Source organism: Neophocaena asiaeorientalis, unplaced genomic scaffold, assembly GCF_003031525.2.
Source record: "Neophocaena asiaeorientalis asiaeorientalis breed wild unplaced genomic scaffold, Neophocaena_asiaeorientalis_V1.1 scaffold906, whole genome shotgun sequence".
Taxonomy (NCBI): domain Eukaryota; kingdom Metazoa; phylum Chordata; class Mammalia; order Artiodactyla; family Phocoenidae; genus Neophocaena; species Neophocaena asiaeorientalis.
The window spans coordinates 31,586-43,505 of record NW_020172272.1 but is presented as its reverse complement, the minus strand read 5'-3'; the positions used below and the strand labels follow the sequence as shown (position 1 = coordinate 43,505).

At 37.0% G+C, this 11,920-nt stretch overlaps 1 protein-coding gene across 1 annotated transcript in view; it reads right to left on the bottom strand.

Moving 5' to 3' along the window:
• The window catches only part of LOC112411973 (DNA primase large subunit-like), a 223,324-nt gene extending 211,976 nt beyond the window's left edge, over nucleotides 1-11,348 (bottom strand). The window contains exons 1-4 of the mRNA XM_024763397.1: nucleotides 11,276-11,348; nucleotides 4,795-4,911; nucleotides 4,642-4,670; nucleotides 535-630 (exon numbers count right to left, since the gene is read on the bottom strand). Of these exons, the coding sequence (XP_024619165.1) occupies nucleotides 535-630; nucleotides 4,642-4,670; nucleotides 4,795-4,911; nucleotides 11,276-11,348 (315 nt within the window). The remainder of the gene's footprint in view (nucleotides 1-534; nucleotides 631-4,641; nucleotides 4,671-4,794; nucleotides 4,912-11,275) is intronic.
• Between the last annotated feature and the right edge of the window lie 572 nt (nucleotides 11,349-11,920).

The window sequence follows — 11,920 nt, the reverse complement described above, 5'->3', positions numbered from 1 at the left end:
GTGGTGGCAGGACCCGCACCAGACGCCAGGCATGGGCAGCAGCCAGCCGCCCCTCCCCTGCTCCGGGAGGTCCTCAGCCCCGCAGCCCTGCACCTGGCTCACACAGGCAAGTGTCTGTGCTGAGGGTGCGCGGATGGCGGTGAGGGGGCAGGGGCTGGACCCGGGCAGGGGGAAGAAGGCCGGGGCCCCAGGGCACCCGGGAGGGAGGAGAGGCTCCCTCGCGGAGGCGGCGTAGGGAACAAGGGGCCGGGGAAGAGGGGCGTTGCAGGGCTTCCCAGCCCCAGCGCAGCCCAAGGCTGAGCACAGTGAGGAGAGTGTGGCCCGCAATGGGTCGGCACCCAAGCAGCGCCAGGGGTCGGTGCAGCGCAGCACGGAGCGGGGAGCAGCACATCCGGGGGGTGAAGACAACATCCGAACAGAAGGGGGAGAGGTTGCGCCCACAAGAGGCTACACAAATGCGTCAATAAAACACGGATAGAAGCTCAATGTGATACATTTAACAAAACCTAGGAAGTACTTTAAAAGCGTACCTACCTTATAAACTGATTCCAGCTCCAACTGAACCCCACCTAAACTGTGTGATGAAGCCATAATATCCTGTTCTCGGAGAGTCTTATCTTCATCACTTATCTAAAAGGAAACATATTTTATATCGTTTAAAAATTAAAACTCTGCATTCAGTTTCAATAAAGCACTTTCCTGTTCTAGTGAAGATTCTATACTTTTCAAAAACTTTTAAAACCCTGGTATCTGAAATCATTCCTAATATGATTATTAAGTCATTACTATCATTAATGAAGCCAAAATATAGAAGAAAATTTAAATTCAATATACTTTCAAATTTCTACTCTGTCAATTTCTGAGGACACATATCGAAAGAACAGTAGCAGAGAAACAATATCCTGGACTAGCTGCACCCACAGACTCATGAAAGGAGAAAATGAAAACCTTTCTGAAGAAATATACAATTCTCCTAGGGCTTAGTATAGTCCTCCAAATAACTCCCCAAATACAATCTCTAGCACACAGAGAAAACACACACACAAGGAAATAAGACTCCATCAGTGGGAACCAGATTGGTAAAACGAAAAGAAAAGTATAAGGATTGGAAAAAAGAAACAAAATTGTCATTATTTACATATTATGTGATTAGAATCCTTAGAAAATCCAGAAAAATCCACAGATAAATTATTAGACCTACTGACCTAATTAAGCAAGGTATCTGGCTACAATGTCATATACAGAAAAACCAATTGTATTTCTATCTGCCAGCAGCCCACTTTAATAATGGATTTTTTTAAAACTACCATTCATAATGTGATTAAAACTATCAGTATTTAGGAATAAATCTAACAAAAGATGTTCAAGGCCTCTAGGAAAAAAAAAAACAAAACATGTAAAACCTTACTGAAGGAAACTGGAGAAACCCTAAATAACCGAGAGACATCCATAAACATGCACCAGATGATGTAATACTATAAATGTACCAATTCTCCTCAAATTAACCTGCAGAATCAATATACTCTCAAGCAAAATCACAATAGCTTATGTGTCTGTGTTGCTTCTAGAATGTGTAGGGACACACAAAGTGCCAAGGAAAGCCAAGATAGAAAAAGACAGTCAACCCAATAGAAAAATGATCAAAAGATATGAACACACACTTTACAACTGAGAAAATTTGAAGGGCCAATAAATACAATCATATCTCGTCTTATTGCACTTGGCTTTATTGTGCTTCCCAGATATTACTTTTTTTTTTTTTAAACAAATTGAAGGTTTGTGGCAACCCTGTGTTGAGGAAGTCTGTTGGCACCATTTTTCCAACAGTATTTGCTCACTTCGTGTCTCTGTCACATTTTCATAATTCTCAAAGTATTTCAAACATTTTCATTATTATTGTATTTGAGAGCACTGAACAAACAAACATGTATTATCAAAAATCAGTGCAAGAGAGTCATCAACTGAAAACTACCACATCAATTCCTTTTTGGTAATGGACAGGATAAAAATACAAAAACTAAAAATGTAATATAACTAGATGTCATGAGAAGTCTCAATAGGCAAAAATTTTAAAGGGTGTCATAGCACACATTATATACAATCAACACTCATTCTAGAGTGTTTAAATTGAGCTTTAGCAATAGCAAATATTTCTCTAAGAGCTAACACCAGATTATTCTCCTTTAGTATTGGCTTTGTTTACATATATCTGTTGATAGTAACTTCTCTACAAAATTGACTATTTACCTTTTACTTCGCATTCCATAGGACAAATCCTTCGAAGCTCAAATATACCACCAGATACACAAGAGGCAGGTATGTTTCAGAGCCAAGCTGTAATTCGCAAACAGCGACTGACAAAGTGAGAAACTGACCAGGGAGACATGGTGAAAGGGAACAAGATATCTGTACATCCTCCTGATGATCTTTCACTATCTTTAAGTGATTTCCAATTTAAATATAAAAACTATTTCAAATTTGAGCAGTGAACACTTACTTATTTGAAATTAAATAAAAATTAAATACACATGCCTGTTCTCCCCACTATTAATGGGGATAATCATAGGTGATTGCATGGATCGTTTTTTGCCCAAATGGTTTTGACTGGATCTGGCAATACTGAAGTTGAGGCCAAATGTGTTAACCACCGCGTCCCTTTTTACAATCACTTATTATAGCAACAAAGAATTAGATAACTTTGAACATACAGATGTTTGCCATGATAATATCTGGGGTTTTAACTGAACAAATCCCACAGCAATATATAAGTACCACTAAGACTTCTCCACGAATATAGGGGAATATAGTACCTCTCTTTCCCTAAACTCAACTCAAATATTTGTATTAACAATACCACAGGTGTTTATAAGCAATTAACTGCTCACCAAGTAACTGTCAGGTAAGCAGGGGAAGCACACTTCAGCTCAACTGTCATACAACAGAATACTTTACTTACAAGAGACTTAATGTTCCAAACACTCTTCTACCTTAGGTATATAGTCAAGGCTCAATTTAAACAAAATTCAAGGTCTTGAATGAAAACTAGAGTAGATTATTAAAGAATGTGGTAAGACTATCTTTCACTGAAATCTTCCCCCACCCCCAAAAGAATTGAAAAAAAATTATCTAGACTTTACTTAGATTAGAAATAATGAATAAAATTCTAAGGGATTCAATGTGTTTCTAAACTGTTCACCCAAAGTAACTGGGTGCATTCCAAATAATGCACATTCTAGCTGAAATTAATGTCATTTCCTACATGATAGCCTTTCAGTAAATACTGTTTTTCCTTGGTGAATTAAAAAGTTCATCCATTTGCCACACACATCTAAACCTTCATTTAGCTATTTAATAATAAACAAAATAAGAGAATTGTCACTGAAAAATGTTGGATGACTGTCTGAAACTTTATTAATTAGTATAAACTTCTATTAACTTCATTATTTCAAATTTCTAAAATAATCTTGAGTATTCTCTTCTGCTTCTGGTATAAAAACTACTGGGAAAAATATGAGCATATTTCACTTTCTCAGGCTCCCCTAATGAGGTTAACTACTGGATGCCTAGAAAAAACTCATTCTCCAAAAGAGCAAGACAAAATTAAATAGCTTCCTGCTTCTACTAACAAAGGATCTCATGTAAGAGTTAAAAACAGCTACAGTGGAACAATTATAAAAGCAGAGGAACTGAGTAGAAAGTATATAGTTTTTGTAACTGCAGAAACCTAAGTTCAAATCTTAAAAAAGTGAATTAACCTCTTCATACCTCAGTTTCTCCATTGGTAAAAGGAAGAAAATAATACCTGTTTCATGAACTTTTTTGTCAGAATTAAGTAAAATAAAGTATGTAAAGTGTCTAGAATAGGCCTAACATATAGCATGCCTTTAATAAATGGTAAATATTTATTATTACTATCAGTAATGTACATTTTGATTAGCTTGTTTTCCAGGAACACAGTGAAACATTTTTGATCCACATGATCATGATAAGATGGCAAAGCTGGAAGATCCTGAGCTCACCTCCTCCTACAAACACACCAAAACTACACCTATATATACAACAACTCTCTCTGAGAATGACCTAAAGACTAGCAGAAGAGCTCTTGTACAATTAAGGATATAAATTAAAAAACACACTGAGTAGGGTAGAAGGGGCAGAGACACTATCTAGTCAAGACCCACATCCCCAGAGCAGCAAGCCACAAGCAGGAGGAGATATCACAAACTCAGAGGCCCTCCCTCAGGAGCGAAGGGTTTGAGCCCCATATTGGGCACACCAGACCCAGAGACTGGCACTGGGTAGGTGAGCCCACTCAACTAGCTTTGAAAACCAGCAGGGCTTATGCACAGGAGACCTGAAGGAAATTGAAATTTCACTCTTAAAGGGCTCACGCACAAACTCACTCACTGGGAGTCCCAGCACAGAGGCTGCAGTTTAAAAAGAGCCTAGTGCTCTAGATAGCTTGCCAAGGCCACCCCAGCAAACCCCAGGTCCACTCCAGCACCAATCATCCCACCAAGGCAGCAGCCCCAACATGTCCTGGAAAAGCCCCAGCCCATCCCCACTACAACTCCACCTGGCCTGCCAAAGCTGACCAGCACATACAGTCTACACTGGGGATACTCCTATACAAGATCACACCTCCAAAACCAAGAGACATAACGTTTCACCTAATTCACAAAAACAAACACAGAAAGTCAAACAAAATGAGGAGACAGAGAAATTTGTTCCAAACAAAAGAACAAAATAAAATCCCAGAGGAAAACCTTAATGAAATGGAGGTAAGTAATTTACCTGATAAAGGGTTCAAAGCATGGTCACAAAGATGCTCGCAGAACTCAGGAGAAGAATGGAGGAACACAATGAGAACTTCACAAAGAGTTAGAATATATAAGAAAGAACCAATCAGAGCTAAAGAATACAACAACTGAAATGAAAAATACATTAGAGGAAATACACAGCATTTTAGATGATACATAAGACCACATAAGCAACAAGGAAGAGAGAATAGTGAAACTCAACCAATAAGAACAGAAAAAAGAAAAACGAATTTTTAAAAATGGGAATAAGTTAAGGGAACTCTAGGACAACATCAAGTGCACTAACATTCACATTATGGGCCCAGAAGGAGAAAGGGGCAGAAAACCTATTCAATAAAATTATGGCTGACAACTTCCCCAGACTGGGGAAGAAAACACACATGCAGGTCCAGGAAGCATAAAATCCCAAACAAGATGAACCCAAGAGATCCACACCAAGACATATCATAATTAAAATGGGAAAAGGTAAAGATAGGGAGAGAAACTTTAAGGCAGCAAGAGAAAAACAGTGAGTCACATACAAAGGAACCCCCAAAAGGCTATCAGCTGACTTTTCAGCAGAAACTTTGCAGACCACAAGGGAGTGGCATGCTGCATTTAAAGTAATGAAAGAAAAAAACTTACAACCAAGAACAGCCAGGAAGGCTACTGTTCAGAATCAAAGGAGAGTAAAGAGTTTCCCAGACAAGCAAAAACTAAGAGTTCATCACCACTAAACCAGCCTTACAAACGTTAAAGGGTCTTTAAGCAGAAAGGGCTATAACTAGAAATAAGAAAATATATGAAAGAAAAAAACCTCACAGCTAAAGGCAAATACATAGTAAAGACAGTGGATCATCCATTTAAAAAGCTAGTATGAACATTAAAAGAAAAAAGTCATAAAATCAACTATAATTACAATAAGCAATTAAGAGACACACAAAGTAAAAAGATGTAAAATATGACACCAAAAACATTAAATGTAGATGGGAGGAGTAAAAAAGTAATGCTTTTAGAATGCATTCAAACTTAAGCAAACATCAGGTTAAAACAAACATATATATACATACACACACACACACACACACATATATATATATACATATATGAACCTCATGGTAACCAAAAACCAAAACCCTACAAGAGATACACAAAAAATAAAGATAAAGGAATCCAAACATAGCACTAAAGAAAATCATCAAACCACAAGGGAAGAGAACAAGAGAAGAAGAAAGGAAGAGAACTACAAAAACAACCAGAAAACAACAGCAAAATGGCAATAAGTACATAGCTATCAGAAATTACTTTAAATGTAAATGGACTAAACTCACAAATAAAAAGATATAAGGTAGCTGAATGGATAAAAAAAATAAGACCCATTTATAGCCTGCCTACAAGACACTCACTTCAGATCTAAAGACACACACAGGCTGAAAGTGAAGAAATTAAAACAGATATTCCATGAAAAAAATGAAAAGAAAACTGGGAGACAAACACTTGTATAAGATGAAAGATTTTTTAAAACAAAGACTGTAACAAAAGATAAAGAAGGACATTACATAATGATAAAGAGGTCAATCTAACAAAAGGATATAATGTTTGTAAATCTTTATGCACCCAACATAGGAGCATATAAATATATAAAGCAAACATTAACAAACATAAAGGGAGAAACTGACAGTAATACAATAATAGTAGGGGACTTTAATATCCCACTTACATTAATGGATAGAGAGAAAATCAGTAAGTAAACACTGACCTTAATCAACACACTAGACCAGATGGACTTAATAGATGGGTGTGGGGGTGTGTGTGTGTGTGGGTGTGTGGGTGTGTGTGTGTGTCTAGAACATTCCATCCAAAAGCAGAACGCACATTCTTTTCAAGTGCACATGTGACATTCTCCAGGACAGATCACATGCTAGGCCACAAAACAAGTCTCAATAAATTAAAGAAGACTGAAATCATATCAAGCACCTCTTCTGATCACAACCGTTTGAAACTTGAAATAAATTACAAGAAGAAAATTGGAAAAACAAAAACATGTGGAGGCTGAACAACATGCTACTGAACAACCAATCAGTGAACAAATAAATCAAAAAGGAAATTTAAAAATACCTAGAGACATATGAAAATGAAACCAAATGATCCAAAAACTATGGGATGCAGCAAAAGCAATTCTAAGAAAAAAGCTCATAGCAATACAGGCCTACCGCAAGAAACAAAAACAGGGCTTCCCTGGTGGTGCAGTGGTTGAGAGTCCGCCTGCTGACGCGGGGACTCAGGTTCGTGCCCCAGTCCGGGAGGATCCCACATGCTGCAGAGTGGCTGGGCCTGTGAGCCATGGCCGCTGAGCCTGCGCGTCCGGAGCCTGTGCTCCGCAGCGGGAGAGGCCACAACAGTGAGAGGCCCGCGTACCGCAAAAAAAACAAAAACAAAAACAACTAAAACAAACAATCTAACTTTACACCTAAAGGAACTAGAAAAAGAAGAGCCAACAAAACCTAAAATTAGTAGAAGGAAGGAAATTAAAAGACCAGAGTGGATATAAATGAAATAGAGACTAAAAAAAAAAAAAAAAATAGAAAAGATCAATGAAACCAAAAGCTGGTTCTTTGAAAACATAAAGAAAATAGACAAACCTGTAGCCAGACTCATCAAGGGAAAAAAAAAAAAGAGAGGGCCCGAATAAATAAAATCACAAGCGAAAGAGAATTTACAACCAATACCACAGAAACACAGCCATAAAAGACTACTACAAACAATTACATGCCCACAAATTGGACAACCTAGTAATAATGGATAAATTCCTTGAAACACACAATCTTCCAAAACTGAATCAGGAAGAAATAGAAAATCTCAACAGACCAATTACCAGTAATGAAATTGAATCAGTAATAAAAAAAAAAAAAAATCCAGCAAACAAAAGTCCAGGAACAGATGGCTTCACAGAGGAACTGTATCAAATATTTAAAGAACAGTTATCCTTCTCAAACTATTCCAAAAAATTGAAGAGGAAGAAATGTTGCCAAACTTATTCTACAAGTCCAATATCACCCTGATACAAAACCAGACAAAGACACTACAAAAATAGAAAATAACAAGCCACTGTCTCTGATGAACATAGAATGCAAAAAATCTTCAACAAAATATTAGTAAAACAAATTCAACAATACATTAAAAGGATTATATACCATGACTGAGATTTAGTCTCAGGATGCAAGGATGGTTCAATATCTGCAAATCAATGTGCTAAACCACAATAATAAAACAAAGAAAAAGAATCACATGATCATCTCAATAGATGCAGAAAAAGCATTTGACAAAATCCAACATCCACTTATAATAAAAAAAACTCCTAACAAAGTGTGTATAGAGGGAACATATCTCAACATAATAAAGACTACATACAACAAACCCACAGCTAACACTATACTTGATGGTGAAAAGTTGAAAGACATGGATGCCCATCCTCACCACTTTTATTCAACACAGTACTAGAATCCTAGCCATAGCAATCAGACAAGAAAAAGAAATCAAAGGCATCCAAATTGGAGGGAAGAAGTAAAACTGTTACTATTTGCAGATGACATACTACATGTAGAAAAATTTAAGACTCCAGCAAAAAAACTATTAGAACTAATAAATTCATGCAGTAAAGTTGCAGAATATAAAATTAAATTACAGAAATCTGTTGCACTTCTGTACACTAATAACTCTCAGAAAGAGAAATTAAGTAAATCCCATTTACAAATGCATCAAAATAAATAAGATACCTAGAAATAAATTTAACCAAATAGGCTAAAAACCTGTACTCTGAAAACCATAAGACAGTGACGAAAGAAAATGAAGACAATACAAATAATTGGAAATATATACCATGCTCATGAAATGAAAGAATAAATATTGTTAAAATGCCCATACTACCCCAAAAAATCTACAGTCCATGCAATCCCTATCAAAATACCCATGGCACTTTTCACAGAACTAGAACAGTCCTAACAAGAATAGCCTAAAATTTGTATGAAACCACAAAAGACCCCAAATACTCAAAGCAATCTTGAGAAAGAAAAGCAAACTTGGAAATATCATGCTCCTGATTTCCAACTATACTACAAAGCTACAGTAATCAAAATAGTATGGTACTGCTGCAGAAACAAACACATAGATCAGTGGAACAGAATTAAGAGTCCAGAAATAAACCCATACTTTTTTGGTCAACTAATTTACCACAAAGGAGCCAAGAATTTACAATAGGGAAAAACAGTCTCTTCAATAAATGGTGTTGGGAAAACTGAACAGCTACATGCAAAAGAGTGAAATGGCCATTTTCTGACACCATATACAAAAATAAACTCAAAATGGGTTAAAGACTTAAATGTAAGACCTGAAAGCATAAAACTCATAGAAGAGAACATAGGTAGTATGTTGTCTGACATCAGTCTCAGCAATTTCTTTTTTTTGGATCTGTCACCCCAGTCAAGAAAAACAAAAGCAAAAATAAACAGATAGAACTACATCAAACTAAAAAGCTTTTGCAGAATGAAGAAAACTATCAACAAAACAAAATGGCCACCTACTGAATAGGAGAAAATATTTGCAAATGATAAATGATATGGGGTTAATATCCAAAATATATGAACAACTCATATAACTTAATATCAAAAAACAAACAATCTGATTAAAAACTGGGCAGAGGAGATGAACAGACATTTTTTCCAAAGAAGACAAACAGATGGCCGACAGGCACATGAACAGATGTTGAACATCACTACTCACCAGGGAAAGGCAAATCAAAACCACAATGAGCTATCACCTCATATCTGTCAGAATGGCTATTATCGAAAAGATAAATTTTGGGGAGGGTGTGGAGAACAGGGAACCCTAATACACTGTTGGTGTATTAAATTGTAAATTGGTGCAGCCACTGTGGAAAACAGTATGGAGATGCCTCAAAAAATTAAAAATAAAACTACCATGCAATACAGCAATTCCACTCCTGGAAAGAAAACAAAAACATTAATTCAAAAAGATATATGCACCCCAATGTTCACTGAAGCATTATTTACAATAGCCAAGATATGGAAGCAATCTAAGTCTCTATTGATAGACAAATGGATAAAGAAGGTGTGGTATATATATACACAATGGAATATTATTCAGCCATGAATGACATCTTGATACTTGTGACAACATGGACTGACCTAGAGTGTATTATGCTAAGTGAAATAAGTCAGAGAGAGAAAAACAAATACCATGATTTACCTATATGTGGAATCTAAAAACCTAAACAAAAGAACAAACAAAGAACAGAAGCAGACTCACAGACACAGAAAACAAGCTAGTTTTTGCCAGAGGGGAGGCGGACAGGGGGAAGGGCAAATAGGTGAAGGTGATTAAGAGGTACAAACTTCTAGTTATAAAATAAGTAAGTCACAGGGATATAATGTACAGCATAGGGAATACAGTCAGTAGTACTGTAATAACTGTGTATGGTGACAGATGGTAAGAAGATGCATAGTGGTGATCACTTTGTAATGTATAAAAACATTAAATCATTATGTTGTACACCTGAAACTAAAATGATGTTGTAAGTCAAATATATTTCAATTAAGTAAATAAAGTGAAATGTTTCTGAAACTAAACTGGTTTCTATGAATTTGTCATTTTATTAGTTAAACTAACATATGACTGGTCTTTAGGGGGTATACAAAATAACTAATAAAGTAAGCTAGGTTATCGCTACAGCACCTTACAATCAAGGCATATTATGCTTCCCAAATTAACATCTTCCTGAAAAGAAGTATATAACAAACTGCTCTAAATGGAATCGCATTTCCAGAATGACTTATATTATTATTCCAGAGATGCTCCATCTTCAGTCTGGTTAATTTTCAATCAGCAAAGACCCTGAACATTTGAGCCTTGAAGTGCTCTTTCCACCACTACTCACAATTCCCCTACCTCAACCTCTATTTTCCACACCACCCACGAAATAGTAAGTACCTGAATGTTTCAAATGGTATATGCAGTAATGGTATAATCTTTTTTCAAGCAAAAATCACACAGAGCTCTAACAGTTTTGGTAAAGTTATACTTCCTTATTTTATAATCATGTTGCTTTACATGCTCCTTAGTAAAAGAATTAAGGATCTGGTTGTGTGCTTCTTTTTCTTTTTGGTATTCTTCATCAGACCAAGAATGGGGAGAGCAGGCGCCCTCTGCCAGCTACCCTGAAAAGGGATTAAGAGCGAGGTCTGGAGCGGCAAACGTCCCCACACTGAACAGGTGTCGGAGGCTGTCTGTGTAGACTGCCCTGCTGTTCACCCTGTGCAGAGTCCCTCACTGAGGGGGGATTACACATCCCCTACCTGCTGAACTCACATGTAGCCATGTGACTTGCTTTAGTCAGTGAGAGGTGAGTAGAGGTGACACATGTCACTACCAAGCCAAAAATTTACAAGCACGTGGTTTACCCAGCTCTCTCCTCCTTCCACCACAGCAACTGGTAAAGTTCCAGATGAAGGCTGCTCGATCTGCCTGAATCATGGCGCCAAAATGACACAGAGCAGGGCTACCACTGGCCCACAGGAGACGTAAAGCATGAACAAGAAACAAACCTTTTAGCAGTCTCTGAGGCTTAGGGGTCATTTGTTACCACTGCATCGCCTATCCTGACTGATAGAGTGATCTCCCTCCTCTTTGGATCACACATTTTCATCAATAAATTATTTTGAGCACATAATTCCAGTATGTTTATAAATTACATACACATATCACTGTATATTAGGTACTGATAACATGCCTCCCCCCCCCCAAAAAAAAAATGAAAAAGGAATGAGATTAAAAATATATAAGTTGCATTACTTACATTCTTCCCACATTCTCAAATGATCATCTTGGGCACACCAGTTTGAAACCACTAGTCTATTACCCTGGCCTCTGAAGTAAAGATACAAACAATGCTTCCCAGAGATTTATTCCATAAACTTCCAATCAACAATATTCATTTATGTTTATAAACAGTTTGGCCAGTTTTCTCCTTGAATCCACACAGCTCTCTCTATCAAGGCCTGGTCCTTAAATATGGCTGTACATCAGATTTGCAGTGGAGCTTTTCA